Genomic DNA, 19604 nt, shown 5'->3' with positions numbered 1-19604 from the left:
GATTTCTTGCATCTTCAATAAAATATACCGTATGCATCCTTAAAGGAATGGTTCAACCTAATTGCATGTTTAGGTGAAATATCACCTCACGCAGAGTTGTCTTCATAGGCCAGTAGTACAGGATTTTCAGATTCTTCATAATCCACTTTGCTACCACAGCACAGGCTAAAAATCTGGTCAGAGAAAATTCAAACAAAGTGAAGTTGCGAGTTACGTTTCAAAGGATCTTTTGATGTGCATTCTGAGAATACAACAAATACAATCCATTTGCTAAGAACTGGAACTATTTCTTCTTGGGAGACTCACACACAGCCCCAAGCTCTCCCCTCACTGGATGGACACCTAACCTTGTGATTACTAGCTGTGAAGTTGCTGGCATCCTAATGGAATCCAGAAAGTATGTGAAAAGGCATCATTGCATATTATTGCAAAAATATGTAATTTGCGATTACAATAAAAGCATTTACAGGTTATTCTAGTATGAAAACGCTACTAAACTTAGTTTGAAGTTTCTCTAAGGAGATTTTGGCAGATTTCGGCCTGCCAACTTAATAACAGAGACCCACAGATCCCTCCGATCAGCAGACCAGCTGCTGCTGGTGGTGCCCAGAACCAGGCTGAAAACCAGGGGGAACAGAGCCTTTTCGGCTGCTGCACCTAAACTCTGGAACAGCCTCCCCCTCCACGTACGGGCCGCTCAGACCCTGGACATTTTTAAATCTCTCCTTAAAACACACCTGTTTTCCCTAGCCTTCCCCCCCACCTAGCTATTGGTCCCTGGCTTTTATTATTTTGTGGTTTTGTTGTAAGTCCCTGGCTCTTATTGTCTTATTGTTTTATTGTTTTGGTCCTTTTTGTCTTCTCGTTTGATTTTGCCATGTTTTGTGTTGCATTGTGTTGTGTGCATTGTGCTTGCTTGTTCCCTGCATTTTATCTATTTTTACTGTGAAGCACTTTGGCTCAGCATTGCTGTACGTAAGGTGCTATACAAATAAAGTTGACTTGACTTGACTTGACAGAACGGATCACTCCTGGCTGATGATGAGGACAACTCAGGGTAAGATATTATTTCACCTGAACATGAAACAGGGGTGCAAACTGGTGATGGCCCATCAGTTTGCATCCCTGATGAAAGAAGGCTGAACCAGTGGACTGAATATTTAGACGTATTTCTCCTATCTGAGATAAACATATGGAACCATTGGTATACTTAAGGTGAAGGGAGACACAGGCCCAAACATACCTGCAGGAGATCACTCAGGTCCAGAAGCATGTCTGTAGTAGAGTTAGGGATTTGTCTTATTGAACCTTTATTTATACAAGGGAAAACACACAGACAACAAGGCCTCTTGTGCAGGTGCTCCCTGTCCACCATCTCTATAAGAAACAACACATACAAAATACAACACAGTTAAATATACTTTTTTATATATATTTTTTAATAATATTTTTCTCTGTGGAAGAGGGATTTCTGACAGTATTACTGATGGAGAGGTGTAGACAGAGGTGTAGACATCTACAGTATAACATACACAAAAACTACTTTGTGGAAAAGAGCATGGCCTTGAATAAACGTGTGTCAGTGACCACTGACGGAGCACCAGCTATGATGCAGGCATGCACCGTACAGGTTTCATAGCGATTGCAAAGCAAATTCTAATTTCCCTTGTTTTGTGTTTTGTGAGCGATCACTGTATTTGACTATCTGATGACCCCTGTCATAAAGATAATTAATTCCATAGTAGTAAAGACCAAGGAGCATAGGACATTGAAACTCTTTTTTTTGAAAGATGAGGTGGGGACACAACCTTATTATCAAACACAGCATGGCAGCTGAACCTGGCATTCCTGACGGACATCACAGAGAAACTCAACACGCTGAACACTGAATTGCAGGAAAAATGCAAATCCATCACTGATATGATCAGTTCTGTGAATGCCTTCAAAGCAAAGCTGGCCCTCTTCCTGCAGCACATCCATGGGGAAAAGATGCAGCACTTTCCCTCTCTGCAAAAAATGTTACAGGAAAATGAAGCAGCACTTGTGTCCCTGGACAGCCAAAAGTAGCCTACATAGATCTCTTCACCAGGCTTGGTCCGGAGTTTGAAGAGCGGTTCAGTGACTTTGATAAACTGGAGCCCTGTGTGGCATTCATCAGCAATCCCTTCATGGAGGTGGACAAATCTGGAGTGTCAGAAACATTACGCTTTTGATGTGGCTGCTAGAGACTGCTGAGACTTACTTACTTACGCCTATCGCTCCTTTTGGAGGAGCATAGGCCGTCGACAACAGTTTGCCAGGGTCCTCTGTCCTGTGCTTTGCTTTCCAGCTGTTTCCATGTTAGTCCACTCTGTGTAATGTCTGTCTCCAAGTCCCTGCGCCAGGTGTTCTTGGGCCGGCCACTCTTCCTTTTGCCTTGGGGGTTCCATATGTCTCTGGTTGACAGAAGGGGTTTCGGCTCTGTGACTTCTGTGACTTGACAGCTTTCATCACACAGCGTCATGTTTCCTCTCATTGAGCATCCTTCTTCTTCCAGGGCTGAGGTCTGTTCTGTCGTCAACGTTTTTGTAACGGATTGTTTTTTACGGGATGGGGTTGTTGGCCCCACGCCCAACCCCCAACCTGGAGGACCAGGTGCTGCTTTTCGTCTGGCCCCTCCTCTGAAACCTGCCCGGCTTGGTTGAACCTGCCAGGGGTGTAAACCCCGGCCGGTATAGCTCTCAGAGTCATAGAAGCACACAAGCTGCCCCACCACGGCAAGGTATCAGCACGATAGGACAGAGACTGCTGAGAGAGCTGGAAATAACATAAGATAAAAAACAAAATGACAGTCATCGCATCACTCTAACCCTAATGTTTGGAACCTTGTTGATAATGGAAAATACACCATCATCTGCATAGCTGCACAGAAGTCAGCTTCCTTGTTTGGCTCAGCATACCTGAATCCAAGTTCTGTGACATGAACTTCACCTAATCAAAATATATAACACAGCTCACTGGCTGAACACCTGGCTGAACACCTGGCTGACTCAATCATGGTAAACTTGTCTGGATACACTCCAAACTACAGTTCTGGGGGACAATATGCAGTGTCAACCCTCTCACTAGCATGTTAAATATACCGGTACATGTATTTCATGTTAATATCAGAATTCCAGATGATGAATAGTTAATTTGGTAGACTAAATCGTGTTTATTAACTATTACTTCCCCATGTCTACCGCCAGAAAGGGGAGAGGAGAGGAGAGCATGTGGTGTCAAGCCTCTCAGAAAGGAGAGGAGAGGAGAGGAGAGAAGAGAAGGATAATGTGTTTTTGGAAGCTGATCATGTAGTGTCATCAAGTCTGTCATTCATAAAATCAAAGGCAAAAAAATTGGTAGCTCTCGAGCTTTCTTGAATATGAGAATCAAAGTCATACGTTACTTGGACAAAGCCATGTGAACCAACTGTAAATACCTTTGAGCAAACCGTATCAATGTAACGCAATGGACTGTGTGGAGAATACAAACTTCCCTTCAACAGTTGTCTAATGGTTAATTTTAACATATACCGGTAGTCCTCTTTAATGGTACTTTCACACTTGGTCCCTTTCAGCCAATTGTTGTGAACTCACCAACGTGTGAATGCAAATATGAATGTTCTAGACCCCTCAGAAGAGAACCAAACCGAGACCATCTCAGTTTAGGTCTGGGTTCTGTTCAATGTGCAATTACCCATGGTGCAAAGCAGTTCATTGACCTGAGTTCTAATAAAAGATGGTGCCATGAAAGCAAAGTGGACTGAGACGTCTGCTGAAATGGACCAGCAAGAAAACTAATGAAGTTCTCATTCAAAGACAAACACAGTGTGAGTTCTTGTACTTTTCTTTCACCTCTTGGGTCACTTAAAGATGACTGAGTTCAATTATTTTAAAAAGGACTACATGTGAAAATATCCTGACAATTTGGGTGAACCGCTCTGAGTTCACAAACATTGTCTGAAAGGGACCATGCGTGAAAATACCCATAGTTTGGTTCAGTCATTTCATTTGGGGCATTCACGTGCATGAGCATGAAAATGTGTGCGAACCAAGTTCAAAGAAATTGCCTGAAAGGCACCAAGCGTGAAAACATCCTACTTGTACAGGCCCAACCCAACCCAACCCCGAAGGGAACAGAGGAACGCCCTTGCATGCGTTGTCCCACACCAACATACACACAGCTACCTCAACCAAAACTGCCTGTCTATTATAGTTTGCTCTTGTACCCAGGAAGTGTTGACAAGGTGAATTGTTCACATTATTTAAAATGTATTTTAAAAAATGTATATAAAATGTAAAATGTAATGTATTGTACATTATACTGGCTCCCCGTTGGTGGAACAAGCTTCACACAGCTGTCAGAACTGAAGACCCATCTCTTCAGGCTACACCTTAACTGTCCCTCCTGAGACATATACTACCCTCCAGTACTGTTTCTCCTGAAACATCTACTACTCCCCTATACTGTTTCTCCTGAGACATATACTACCCTCCAGTACTGTTTCTCCTGAGACATCTACTACTCCCCATATACTGTTTCTCCTGAGACATCTACTACCCCCCTGTACTGTTTCTTCCGAGACATCTATTACCCCCCTGTACTGTTTCTCCTGAGACATCTACTACCCCCCTGTACTGTTTCTCCTGAGACATCTATTACCCCCCTGTACTGTTTCTCCTGAGACATCTACTACCCCCCTGTACTGTGTCTCCTGAGACATCTACTACCACCCTGTACTGTTTCTCCTGAGACATCTACTACCCCTCTGTACTGTTTCTCCTGAGACATCTACTACCACCCTGTACTGTTTCTCCTGAGACATCTACTACCCCCTGTATTGTTTCTCCTGAGACATCTACTACCCCCCTGTACTGTTTCTCCTGAGACATCTACTACCCCCCTGTACTGTCCCTACTGAGACATCTACTATCCCCCTGTACTGTTTCTCCTGAGACATATACTACCCCCCTTGTACTGTTTCTCCTGATACATCTACTACCCCCCTGTACTGTTTCTCCTGAGACATCTACTACCCTCCTGTACTGTTTCTCCTGAGACATCTACTACCCTCCTGTACTGTTTCTCCTGTGTCACACCCCCCAAAAAATCCTCCTTCTTCTAGCACGACAACTGCCAATTGCCCCTGGCCTGAGCATACATTTTTTTCCTGCTAGGACTGATGGATAGATGATTCACTTACTTAGTCAAATGTATTTGCTGTAAGTTGCTTTGGAATAAGGCATCTGCTAAATGCCAAAAATGTAAATGTATGCAAAATACACTGTTGAGGCCTAAACAACCGTGATACTGCTGATTGGCAAAATCCTGTGGCTATCCTCATTAATCAGTTTTATTATCAAAATTCCACAATGTGACCGCTTGCATATTGCAAAGCCAAATTCAAGAGTTGGAGTATCATTTCATTGTGAACCTGACCTGATACTGATATTTGTGCTACCCTGGAGCACAGTACAGGAACATGAGAGGGATGGGCAGAGATGTAGGCCTAGATCCCCTATTGTATGCTTCCGTACCCAGCCAAGGAGTGCTGACAAGGTGAACTGTTCACATCACTTCAGATGGAAATGTATTGTATGTGAAAGACACTGCTCAGTACGATAACATTTCTCAGATACAGGCCAAGGGGTCAAAAGCCTGTGGTCCTCGACATCGATCAGTTTTTATAAACTAAGAACGTTCATCAATACAAGAATTTAAAGAAATGTAATACTTAAATTATTTATTTTCCCTCACCTCTTTAGTGAGTTACGTAATGAATGAATGAATGAATGAATGAATGAATGAATGAATGGTCTTTATTGTCATTGCTATAGTACAGGTACCAAACAACAAAATTTGGGAGGGGTGGCTCCCCTGGTGCTAGGAAAGAAAAAAAAAGAAAAAAAACAAGAAGGGAAAGGAGCTGGTTTACATAAATAAAGGCTATGTACACTATCCACTATACTATACTGTACAGATAAAACACTGTGCTGTACTCTATGCTATGCTATACCTATTCTAACATTTCCTATTTCTCTGCAACCTTATGTACCCTAGGGTTGTCATATTGCACATAGTGTTATTGCACATTCATTTAAAGTGTCGCAGTTTGCAGGCTTGAAATGAAGAGGGACAGTAAGGGACAGTACATTAGAATGATCATTAATTTGCTGGTCTTTTGGCAAAACATTTTTAAAATGTTATTTCAAATATTCCCATCGAGTGCTTGTGAGTGATTGGTTTTAACATAATTCTTGCCATTTACCTTTAGTTCACTCACTTACGCATGCACGCACTGACTGCTCTATGTAGATCAAGGTCTACCCCATGAAGACAAAATACTGTAGCTAAATACACAACACCTACTCTGTGCATGGAGAGAAGAGGCATCGAGGGATCTGATTGGAATGATGATACAGTGCGCGCACACACACACACACACACACACACACACACACACACACACACACACACACACACACAGGTGGTGTCATAAGGATACGGGGCGTGCCCTCCGTCCGGCACACCAGGTAGAGGCAGGCAGCGATGACGTGAGCCATCTTGCGGCCGCGCGTCAGGTGTTTGCTCACCACCATCTTGAAGAAGTTGAAGGCCGTGTCCAGGCAGTGCTGATTGAGCTGTAGTTGGCTTCCCAGGTTGTGGATCTGCCGTTTCCCTGGAGACAAACACACACAAATGTAATTGTGTTTGTGTGTTGGGGCTGGAATGAATGTCTCAACACCAAATAGCTCTCTAAGACATTAGGATAAACACACACAGGTTAGAGTAAACACACACACAGGTTAGGGTAAACAGACACATTGGGGGGAAAAAACACTGAATTAGCATAGACACGCGAGTGTATGAGCAAGAGTGTTGTTTGTGTGTACATGATACATGATGTACTGATGCTGCCTGCGTGTACGTGTGTGTGTGTGTGTGTTTAGACTTGACAGGTTGATTTGGGTTGTGTTGGAGTTGGAGTAAAGGCTGTTTGTCGTCTACCAGCCAACCATCCCCTGAAATAATCTCAAATGCTTTTAAGAGCATAATTCCTTTATTTTGATATTAACTGCTGTGTGTGTGAGTGTGTGTGTTTGAGTGAGGGAGTGAGTGAGTGAGTGTGCACGGTCTCTCCTCCACTCTACCCACCCCTTTCTAACTCCATGCATGCACGCACGCACACACACACACACACACACACACACACACACACACACACACACACACACACACACACACACACACACACACACACACACACACACACACACACACACACACACACACACACACACACACACACACACACACACACACACACACACACACACACACACACACACACACACACACACACACACACACACACACACACACAAGATAGGGAATAAGGATCATAGTCCCTGAGAGGCAGAACACATTTGGCTCCCATATTATAAAAAACTCACTTTTTCAGTGATTGTGCACATACATTTGGGTCTCTGATGGGTCTACTAACACAAACTGTGAAATAAAACAACCCAGTCAGTTTTTAGTGGGCTGCCTATTTCAGAAAATATGTGATTCAACAAGCCATTCAGATTTGCCGCCCCATCCTACATAAAGTGGGGTCTCATTAGAATTATACCGCCCCCCTCTGAGTATCTCCGCCCACGGCTGCAGGATCCACATTAACGTTTACAGTATTAGTTTAATGATACATGTGTGAAGAATAAATGGTCAAACTGCAAGAATTCCTTTGCTTGGCAATGTTGTGTTACTTTGATTAGCACCCAGCAGCTAACTTGCTCAGACCATAAAGCTGTTGTAGCTGAGCAGTGTGTGTAAAGTGAAGCCCAGGCTAATACGACCATTCTAATCCACAGATACATTTAGCGTTACTGTAATACTATAGTATTATCGGCGCTACTGCATGTCTGTTGCAGTTCCAATATGAATATCAATACTGTCAACAGCCCTCTGTCTCTTCTGTTGCAGTCATATAATCTCCTATATTAACTTGTTGAAAAAGAGTATAATGATGAAGGGTGGTTGAGAGGGATGATGGAGGGTGGTTGAGAGGGATGATGGAGGGTGGTTGAGAGGGATGATGGAGGGTGGTTGAGAGGGATGATGGAGGGTGGTTGAGAGGGATGATGGAGGGTGGATGAGAGGGGTGGTTGAGAGGGATGATGGAGGATGGTTGAGAGGGATGATGGAGGGATGATGAAGGGTGGTTGAGAGGGATGATGGAGGGATGAGAGAGGGCGGTGGAGGACTCACCGTTCTGTAGCGTCTGAGCACGGGACTCCTTTCCCAGGCTGGTGTGGAACCCCGTTCCCAGGACAGGGGCCTTCACAGGACCTGTGGAGGGAAAACCAACACTACATCATTGCCAAAAAGACAAACATTAATAGCCTAAATGTTCTAATATGATAAAGGGGTATTCAAGAGTGTGATGCTACCAAAAATGAAATAAATAAATAAACCTCACTGTCATGAGGATTCAGTGACATGAATCAAAGAACATCACCATCTAGTGGTTTGACATCACAAAAACAGCTGTAGCTACTGTACATAAGAGCATGCTTCCCTCTGCTGGTCAATTTGGGACTGTGGGACAACAATCCCTTATATCTTTTCTTTCCATGAAAACATCAAATGATGTACCTTGGACAATCTGTGCTGTATGAATCTCAAGCACCAAATGTCCCAATTTGTGTATGCATACATTGCAAAGCTGAGTAAGTCACATTCATAGTGCCACGGTTCTCAAAGGTTCAAGTGCAATCAGGCTGAATCAGTAGCACCTTGGTTTAATTATGTCTCATGGGCTGTTTCTATGACAACCTGTCTGTGGTGATTAGTCCACCTGTGTCTGTCACTATTGCGTCACGTCAGGTCAGCAAAGACAGGTGTTGTCTAAGCAACAAGTGCTTGGCTTACTGTTTCTATCATTTTACTGCTGGCTGATTAGCTTACTTTATTTTGTCAAGCAAATAACTATACAGCCAAATGATGGCTACAAGTCATGGCATTTGTATCGGGTACGTTTCATTTCCCTTATTCAGATATAGGCCTACTTAAATTATTTTACATTTATGTGGTTTGGTTCTCCATTCGTTTTCTATGTCAACTTTCTTTTAACCCCCAGACTTGCATTGTTTTGCATGGAGCTTGTTGGAAGTGTAAATGGTGAGTAAACCAGAGGGTGTGATTATGTTCATTGCTGATCATGAGCCCAAGTTAGTCTAATACGACACTCTGTATAATTGAAAGTGTAAGCATTGTACCATATTGCCCTCAACTTTCATGCACATGAACCAATGCAGTGGTCATATCAGCCTGTTTTCAAGATGTTAGTTGTCAATAATACTTTGATCAACTCTTCCAGGAGTCCAAATGCAGTCAGAATGCCGGGACCGATACCTGTGGGTGCATGTCGGTTTTACAGGAATTGCACTCCAGTTCGAGGCTGTAGGTGGGTGGTAGCACAGATGGTCCTTTATGTGGTATATCCTCCTCAGCATTAGCTGTGACCAATAGCATCAGTACAGTCATATCACATCAGGAGCACAGTTCGTAGTGTAAAATAAGTATCTCCACAGATGGCGCTGGTGTGCACCACATCCATGGACAGTATGCAGCACAATGTGGTTACACCATCAGCACCTTTAGGATGGACGGCAATACCACCTTCAGAGCCTCCTACTTCTCCTGCCACACGGAGAACCAGGTACGTCTCATGATGGACGTCATGGAACCTCAAGCCTTTCCTTAGTCATTCCAATCTCATTTCAGACTTCAGAATACATGTAAAAAACTCCTTTACAAATCTTGACTGAAGACTGAAGAGTCACACCCTCTGAGACAGATTTAACAACTCTGGTTCTGGAAAGCTACTAGAGGGTGCATGTTTTCATTCCAGACCAGCACTTAACACCGGTTTCAATTAATTCACTTTGGCCTTGGCTGCAATAAATTTAATTGTGTTTGTGTTGGGGCTGGAATGAATGTCTCAACACCAAATAGCTCTCTAAGACTAGTGTTCGGAGACCTTTACTGTGTTCTCTTGCTGTTGTTTAAAACTGAAATGTTCATGCTGTTCTAGAACGATGAGGTTTTTGCCTTTAAATTGAACATCATCATCACTGCTGCTGACGGGCGACAGACCAGCTACCCTATGTCTCAGACCTGTTCACTGCCACTGTCTTGGTCCCAACGGGAGGTCATCTGTGAAGAGGACTACATGGAGGTGAAGTATGGCGGACATTTCAAATTCTGGTCTTGGAGACCCATTGTGCATTCTGGAAGTCAGTCCAACTGAGCATAGATGGATAGAAACTAGTCAAAACGTTGTTTTAGGGAACCAGGGCCTGGTAGAAAACCAGGGCCTAAGTATGGGCATCATAGCTGGTTTGACATATTTTTTTTATTTTTTTATTGTAGTTAAAAAAAAATCGGAATACATTTTTTCGATTGAAAGGATCAACTCTTGGGCCTCCAGGACCAAAGTTGGAAAGATGTTGCACTGAGGGGAGAAAGGGAGGTTGATTTCAGTCTGCATCCAAGGTAAACATGTCCTATAGTCAAATTAGATTGGTTAAGATGCTTCTCCCTCCCGTAGGTGACTGTGTCCAGGGACGTACCTTGTGCCCCCTCGGAGGGAACCTCTAAAGCAGAGTGGAGGGCTGCCCTCACTGTGGTAAGGAACGCTACTGATAGCCTACACATTCTTGTCGTCCCACTTCTTTAGTGGTGCCCCTCATCTTTACGTTGAGATACTGTAAGGGAAAAAGAGATTCACTTTTTTGTGTGTATTGAATCCATGTTCTCTAGGCCCAGAAAAAAGCCAATTCTGCCTGGCAGATTATGTTCCTGCAGGATAAGGAGAAAATGGCTGCCATGTCCATCAGTGAGGCCCATGGACTAGGGTATATGCTAAGGGCCACTCAAAATAGGGTGGTCTTTCGCACAGCCTACAGACAGCCCCACTCAGAGGCCATAATGGTAAAAACCTCATATTCCAAGAAATGCCAAGTGTCTGTCTTACTGACTTCCCCTTGTCTCGTTTGTTCATCTGCACTGATCTGAAAACAATGCATCAAGGGAAAGCTTGCTCTTAGCTGTTTTACTGGTTTCAGCTCAGTGCAGATTATTCAAAGGAGATAAGGAAAGGAAGACATTACTACTGAGACCGATTTAAAGTAATTTTAGCCCATCACTGGATTGACTACTCTTACACTTTCATTGTTTCAGGTAGATGGTGTTGCAGTGGAGATCATTCATGGGACAATGTTCTTCAGGCAGAAATTGATGGTCATCATGATTGACCTATCTATGGCCTGCACAATAAGTAAGTGTTGAATTGACCTGTCATTAGACAACTCTTTCCCCTAATACTTGCATGGCCACAAACGGTACTCGAGTTTGATACCGTCATCATGCCAACCCCATGCAAATGTTTTGACATGCTAAGATGCCCCAAAATGCTCTAGATTGATCACTACTCAACATAATTGTGCATGAATGTATTTCTAGATAATCATTTGATGCCCTTATAAGTGATATGATGGAAAGGCTTGTGTACCATGCAAATATATTTCCACTGCACTTTATCTAAGATTCTGGCTCGTTTGAGGGGTCCAGGCTCCTGTGGGACACCCCAAGGGTCATGACCCCGTTGATGCATAGCAGCGCTGGCTTCGAAAGCAAGCGCATCAGTATGGGTGTGGAGAGCCAACTTCTGGACATGGGCACCACGAGGGCCAGGGGCTACACACTGGTGCTCAGGGGCCCCATCGTGCAGATGGGAGTTCCCTTCGGTGCTGAGGGAGGTTACAGAAGGGTAAGACTCTGTACACTTAGTCCTAGAGACTATCCATGGGATCCAGCCGATTTGTGTAAAGCAGAGGTCTCAAAATCTATGAGGATCGTTATGTATGCATGTTGTTCTAGCTAACACACATGATCTAACCAATCATCGTCAGGGCAAAAAATTAACACACACAAAATGCGGGTAGATTTATAATTTTTAAAAGCCCCTTTGGCGGGTAGGCAACAAAAGTATGCTTCAATTTTAAAACTAAACTGGTGTGATCAGCAATTATGGTCACCGTTGATTGACAACTTCGGTCAGTGGAGGCCTAGTGGATAGTGAGTTGGACTCAGAAGGTCATGAGTTCAAATCCCACCTGGGAACACCACCACTAGTGTGCCTTGAGTAAGGCACTCAGCCCTAAATGACCCCAGGGAGAGTATGTTCCTGTAATTTCTAAGTCGCTTAGGATAACATGTCTGCCAAATGGTTAAATGTAACTTTTCTGACAACACTCCTGCAGCTGACTAACTGCTGTGCATCTCACTCACGCTTCTCCTGACCTTCAAACAAACCCCAGAGTCTGAGCCTTCTTAATTACAACATACAACCTAATGTATTACAATGAAGCATTTGAGTAAAATTCAACTTGCACAAGACTGTAAGAGATAACATGCAGGGGAAAATATGTAACAGTATTTTGACAGCGATAGGCATGAAGCGTATTTCGTTCTGTGCAGGGAGTAATGCTAATGTGCTTTTTGCCTGAATGTAGGCTTAAAAGATCTAAGTGGCTGGTGAATTCTCATCCACAAGACACCTTGGCTGGTAAACCAAAAAGTAAATTTTATGCCTTGATCATAGTCCACAATCTGATTAATCTCAGTGTTAGTCCTGGGCTGTAAGCCAACCCTGCCCTCTGTGGATCAGAATGACCACCCCTGGAGACGTGCACATGGAAAGGCTTTAATTTCAACCAACATTTGAACTAGATTATTTCTCCACATCAGGAATGGTCTGCAGTAAGTATTAAGACAGTCTCTTGTATTACAGAGCTTGGTGATGAACAACACCTACATGGAGATGTATGTGATATCCCTGTTCTATGAACACGTATTCTCCCATGTGTATGGTGAAGGCAGCACTGTGGAAACCAGACACCGGCTTCTCAGAGTTGTTGATACTCCACTGCTGTGTCAACAGCCCTTCACCATTGACCGTATGTCCATCCTTTCGATGCATTGCACTCCTATTATTATTATTATTATCATTATTATCTCATAACTAACACAATTCAGTTGTAGGGCCAAAAATAGGACATGAGAACTGGCCTGAGCTACTGCGAGGCAACCCTAACATTCTTGTTAATCCTGTTTGTATGATTTGATAATGTCATGCCCTCCGTTTCCTCTGCAGAGACGGTAGTTGAAGAGCATGTGTTCACTGTGTACCTGGGACACTTCCCTCATGACGTGGCTCTGATGGGATTGAAGCTCAATGAGAAGCGGCTCTCAGTACCAGAGGCTGCTGAGCACGGCTATGTCATCAGGAAGGTTGTCAACGCCAACAGCACCCATGGCTACACTCTCGGAGTCCCCTTTGATGACGCTGCTGTGCAGAGGACGGTAACATCACTTGAGGCCAATAACTTTCAAAACATGTGTTACATTTATGGAGCCATATTCACATGAATTTCAACTTGTGAATTTCAACTTGTTTCTCTCTTTTCAAAGTACATAGGTGAGGGGCTCCTCCAATACTCCTTGGATATAAACTACACTTTGAGCATCATGCCCCAGAAAGACCCTTACTACCATCTAGCCTTTGTCATGGCACAGCTCAGCAATGCATGTAAGACATCTGACACCTGAGGTGTTCAACTGATGTTTGCTCAATTGTTCAGTGTTGACCGGTGAAGGATAATCATTTTTAAACCGCGAAACGGAGCTATAGCCTGATACATGCACAGTGATCAAATCGGTCACCTACTTCCCCAAAAAGACCGCAGAGTCATTGTAATGTTTCCTGAAGCAATTTCCTGGTTAAAGGATTTTTCTCTTGTGAACAAGCTGCAGTAGAAACAGCAATTTGAAACTCAGCAATCCTTAAAAGCTTTGTCTGTCCTTTTCACAATTCCTCCATAAATACATTACACACATCCTGTAGCGTCTCCTTAACTTGCTTGAATTCTTTACTCCTGACCCAAGTCCCCCCTGAGCTCAGTGGGGTCTGCACAGAGGTGGGTATTATCTTCACCATGCCCCACCAAAGACTGGGGCACCTGTGGGAGATGGGTGTCGGGCATGTCCCCCTCACAGCTGAACTGGCAGTGCAGAGAGGGTACATCTTGAGAAATGAGAGCCAGGGCTTGACCTTGGAAGTACCAGTGTTCACTGTTGGCTACACTTATGAGGTATGTTATCCAATGTACAATGGTCAACTAGATTTGGTGCACATTGTCCGTCACTTTAACAGTATACCACTGCTATGGACCAAAGCCTTTTTGTTTTGTTTTTCAGGATATAAACTTGAGCCAGTTCATTGGTACATTTGAGATACTTTCAAGAGATTCTAAGACCTTGGAGATCCAGAAATCCACAGCAAAGCGATGTCTTTTCAAAACGGATGAACTTATAGGTAAGCGTCCATAATGCACATGCTTTAGTTTTGAATGAGGCTGTCGTATCGATTCTGTTATGAATCTGCAGTCCCCAATCCCAACGAAACTGGTAAAATGGGCTCTGTCTAATGTCTTAATTCATTTGGAATTAAGGCTTGTAGATATGTCTTAATGCACAGAACTGGATCGATACAAAACTTCTGTTAGAGTGAATTATCCTTTTAAACAGAACTTTGTTTTTATAGTGTGTTCTCCTGATGGACTCATGACTGTGGTGACCACCACCACCACAGGGACCAGGCCAACAGTAGACCCACGCAGTACCTCGCTCATAGACAGCACCTGTCAACCCAAAGAAACAGATGCTTCAAGAGTTCTGTTTGCCTTCAGCGTTAACTCGTGCGGGACCAGGATTATGGTAAGATCTAAGACCACCTAGATTTCCGTCTTAGAAGAAAACCAAATTTGGAATTTGAAAGCTCTACCCAATTGCTTTAACACGTTTTTCAACATTACTGATTACCACCGGAGAACAGTTTTTGGCTGTCAACTTTTAAAACATTTTTAAAACAGTTGTCTCTGGTAGCCAATTGACTGGCTATAGTTGAGTTGGCCGTAGAGGTATCTAGCTGTTAGGAGTCCTGGTGAACACATGCATACAACGAAGGCTAGCTGGCATCTAAGAAACAGGTTGAAGCCTTTGTTTGTCATGACATAACCACTTTATGGTGTTCAATAAAGCTTTCTAACAAGCTGGTTAGAGGGAACTACTTTGATCACATCAAAATATACACATAAGAAAACATTTGTTCAATTGTGTGAATAGATTGGTGGTAATGTGCGGTAACAAATAACAGTTTACATTTCTTAAATCTACTTAGTTTCCAGATTTAATTCTATTCGTTATTTTAAACCTCTAGAAATGCTCAAATAAAGGTAAATAAAACATTTGGGAAGTAGGAGGATGTGGCTTTCACAACGGCAGGTATTTTGATTATGAATCACAAAATGCCCCAAAACTGATCTTGTGCAGTAGTTTAAACATCAGGGAGATCAATGACAGCACAGTACGTAGTGAGTAACTTAATGCAACAAATTGAAGGTGAAACGAGTTAAACATTAGACACAATCACCTGCCAACCAATAATCAATACAATAAAAAAATGTTTGTCTATGATCTGTCTGAAAATGTAAAAATATATTGCCCTGTGGAAGTAATGGGACAGTGAAACATGGCTCTACTGTACACTCAAAGTTCAAATAATTACTGTGAGGTTAAAGTAGAGTGTGTGAGCTGTTATTTTATTGTATTAGTGTATTTGTTTCAGCATTCATAGACACAACACTTTTTATGCGTAGTCCGTGTTGAAGGCTAACTAAAAGTGATGGGACAGATTTAAATGTCCAAATCAAGCACTCATGGTTTGCTATGGCAGTATGTTTGGGTCATTGTCTTTCCATATGATGGAGCGCCATCCATGCTTGTACTTGAGCAGACAAGATGTTTCTGTACACTTCAGAATACATTCTGCTGCTGCTGTCAGCAGTTACATTATAAGTGAGCCAGTTCTAGTGCCAGCTATACATGCCAAAACATTAACATCCCCTCCATGTGTCACAGATGAGGTGGTATTCTGTTAATCGTGGGCAGATATTGTAAATGTTCACTTGCAATCACTCTGGTACCTTTTAACAGACCTCTGCAGGCTTTAAGGTACTTTTTAGCAAACTATAAGTGACCATGCTTTTTGAAGATGACTAGTGATTTGCACCTTGCAGTAAAGCCTGTAGTTTGCTGGTGATTAATTCTGCTGATGTCTCTGACACATTCACGGTCATCCAGTGTTGAAGTCTATCTTGGTCTACCAGTCTGTTTGCGATTGTCACTAGTTTATTTTTAATGATGTTCCAAATTGTTGATTTTAGCAAGCCTACGGCTATATCAGTTTTTCAGCCTAAAAAAAGGCTTCCTCGACATTAATTGAGACTGCTTTGGTCCTCATGTTGACACCAATGACAGACTCTGAGGGCAAACGCAAAGCCTAGAATCAATAGGCTACTAGGCATTGACAGCACTTATGTCTGCACAAATGTGACAGATTACACCTGACTTGCCAGAAAAAACTTTCAAACCAGTTGTCCCATTACTTTTAGGTACCTTGAAATAGGGAGGCTGCATAATTTCTGAATGGTGAAACCAATTTGTACACAAATGTCATCAAATAAAAGCTGTGAATCTCTACATTAACCTCACAGTAATTGCTTGATTTAAAATCCCAACTTTTGGTGTCGAGCCAAAAGAAGAAAACACGTTTCACTGTTCCATTACTTATGCAGGGCACTGTATCACAAGTAAATGAAGAGAAATGTAAGATGGGTTGAGTGGTGGGATTAAGTAAAGATGTATATTAGTAATGATGAAAAATAGCATGTAGAACATAAATGATACGTTCTCAGTCCCCCAAAAATATGGCCTAATGCAATTTCTATAGGGACCTATTGCTTTGTTTACATTAAATACTGTAGAAACAATTATTTAAATCTGGATGACCCTTCTAGCGTCAGTGACAAAGAATAGGTAATGCTGCCCTCCAGGACCAACTAGACACACTGCCATGGCCTTTAGGGCCTTGTATGAGCCAGGAAAAACCCTGTCGTCTAGCTTTCATCAATACAAAGGGTAATGGCAGTTTTTGTTCTGTTTTAGGTTGGTGACTCTCATCTAGTGTATGAAAATGAGATCCAATCTCATAGGGAGCTCATACCTCATGGTGCACCTGTAATGTTCAGGGATTCTATCTTCAGGTAAGGAAATCTTATTTACTTGTTTATGAAACTGAGTGTCTGTTTGGCCCTTCAATGCTGTAATCTTTGCATCATACAATGATCTAAACATGGTAAACGACATGTGGTACACATTGTGTACGCCGAATCATTTTAAGTATTATAAACATTTCTTGTCAACACAAAGATTCCCACACACACCATTACCTCTGCACAAATGGTGTCTGTTTTGGTCAGACCTTTTTGAGACTTGAAAAAGGTCTACATTTGGTAAATGTGTGCAAGGGGTTATGGTGTGAGGTTACAGTGTTTTACTATGACAAATGGACTTTTGGAGTCTTAATTCCCTGCACCACAAGATAAACAGCATGGTGGTGTACATTTGCAACAATCTCTTATTCAAATACCTGACTACACATTTTGTGCAAATGTGTTATATTATCAGCCCATGCCACTAAATGGCAGCTCTAATGTAAAATGACATTTCCCTCTACAGACTCACAGTGCGATGCTTCTATCCAATGAGCTCAGTCAACAGGCTGTTCATTGACAGGATATTCAAATCTGAGATGCCAGGCATTGGTTCCATTAAAGACACCACAGGTATGACTAATTTAGTTAAAAACTCTATGCTGCTTTTGAGGAAAGTGGTCAACCATTTCCCCTCTCTTTAGATGGTGGGATCCCTGAACCCTGTCCACAGCAGCTGCCGCTCAACATGGCCAGTGTGCAACTTATCGGTGCAAAACCTGATCAAGACCAAGTCAGACCTGCACCAAGTAATCTGAAGCCTGCATCCAGCAACATTGTTACTGTCCAAGGAGGGGAAATTCAACCATCCATTGGTGCACATGGGTATGTCTATGGAAGTGTCACCCAGGATTCTCCAACTCGTGCTCCATCTGCTCCAGTAGGCTATGGCACTGCCCAAAGTGGTAGCATCAACCTTTCCCCAAGTAATTATGGATCTGCTTCCAACCATCATGAGGCATTAGAGACTGGTGGCCATCTGACCAATTATGGATCTCCATTAGCAGGCAACAACCATAATCCTCCTATCCAACGCTATTATAGCAGTTTCCAAGGCAGTAGTGCCCCACAATCATCCAGCCAAGTCTTTCCCAGCCAAAGTCTTCATAATGCACAACTTGAGTCGAGACCTGAGCCAAAATATAATGGTGGAAGCGACAGACCTAGTTACTCTGCAACAGTACACAAACCTTCCCCCAGTCACCATGCCAGAGTCCAATCTGTGAACAAACCTGCCCCAAGTCATTATGCATCTATTCAAAGTGGTGGCACACCACACAATGCTGGATATACTGCCATCTCTGGCTTAAGCCATTACAGCCAGTATGGAGTTCCCCAAAGCAGTGTTGGCAATTCGGCACCCCATCACTTTGTCAAGTCTGGCAGTGAACACCATACAGCTGGAAATGTCAAGGCTCAAAACCAATATGGTGCTCCAAGCAATGTAAAATCCTTCTCTGGTTCATATGGTCCTTACCAAAACACATACCTTGGAAGTGTCACTGAACCTAACCGTAGAAACGATATGCAACCCAACAATGCAGCCTCCTACCACCATGGAATCATCAGAGAGAAAAAGTATGTCACTACCAAGTATAACACTTTGGAAGGCAGTACTGGCCAACCAGCTTCTAACCTGTATGAGGGCACACAGAACGGTAGTGGTTCTCAAAAAAAACCTACTAGCCTGCAAGGTGCCTCTCAACCACACAACATTCCACCCACTTCTAACACACAGGGTGCATTGAACACTGCAATCAAATCTGCTCCTAGCAAATATGAAGATTCACAAAACAGAAGAGTTGAACATACCCCAATCAAGAATAGTCTTTTTCAAAATAAAATAATCCAAGTTGGTAAGGGTCCACAAAGTGTCAGAGTTAAACCTACTCTCAGCAAGTCTCTCTCTCAAGGTAACATCAACCAACAAACTACAAGACACAATGGAATTTCACAAAGCCACACAGTAAATCAAGCTCCTAGTAAGCACAGCGTTGGCATCACATCTGCTTCCAGCCAACGTCAAGCTTTACAAAGTGGTACAGTTGATAACATTGGCCAAGTAGCTACTAACCAGAATTATTTATTTCAAAGGCCTAGCCAATATGAGGGCCCACAACGTGGTAGAGGTGAACCTGTCCCAAGCCAGTCTGGTCCACCTTCTGGGCCATTTGGTGGTTCACACATTCTCAAATTTCCTCAAGCTTCCTCAAGCATCTCACAACCTTCCCAAACTGAGGGTTCGCAAAGCAGCAAGGTTGAACATATCCCCATCAAAGTAAGTGTTGCTCAACGGGACATAATCCAACCAGCTATTAACCAGGCAAGGGGTCTACTAAGCGTCAGAGA

The 19604-nt window shown here is 42.9% G+C and overlaps 1 protein-coding gene across 1 annotated transcript in view; it reads right to left on the bottom strand.

Moving 5' to 3' along the window:
• The window catches only part of brf1b (BRF1 general transcription factor IIIB subunit b), a gene marked incomplete at its 5' end in the record, with an annotated part of 71385 nt that overhangs the window by 46739 nt on the left and 5042 nt on the right, over positions 1–19604 (bottom strand). The window contains 3 exons of the mRNA XM_080549326.1: positions 1244–1275; positions 6524–6697; positions 8287–8367. Of these exons, the coding sequence (XP_080405452.1) occupies positions 1244–1275; positions 6524–6697; positions 8287–8367 (287 nt within the window). The remainder of the gene's footprint in view (positions 1–1243; positions 1276–6523; positions 6698–8286; positions 8368–19604) is intronic.

Source organism: Nansenia antarctica (assembly GCF_963989245.1).
Source record: "Nansenia antarctica genome assembly, chromosome: 1".
NCBI lineage: Eukaryota > Metazoa > Chordata > Actinopteri > Argentiniformes > Microstomatidae > Nansenia > Nansenia antarctica.
The sequence above is the reverse complement of the archived record's forward strand: the minus strand, read 5'-3'. Positions and strand labels throughout refer to the sequence as shown.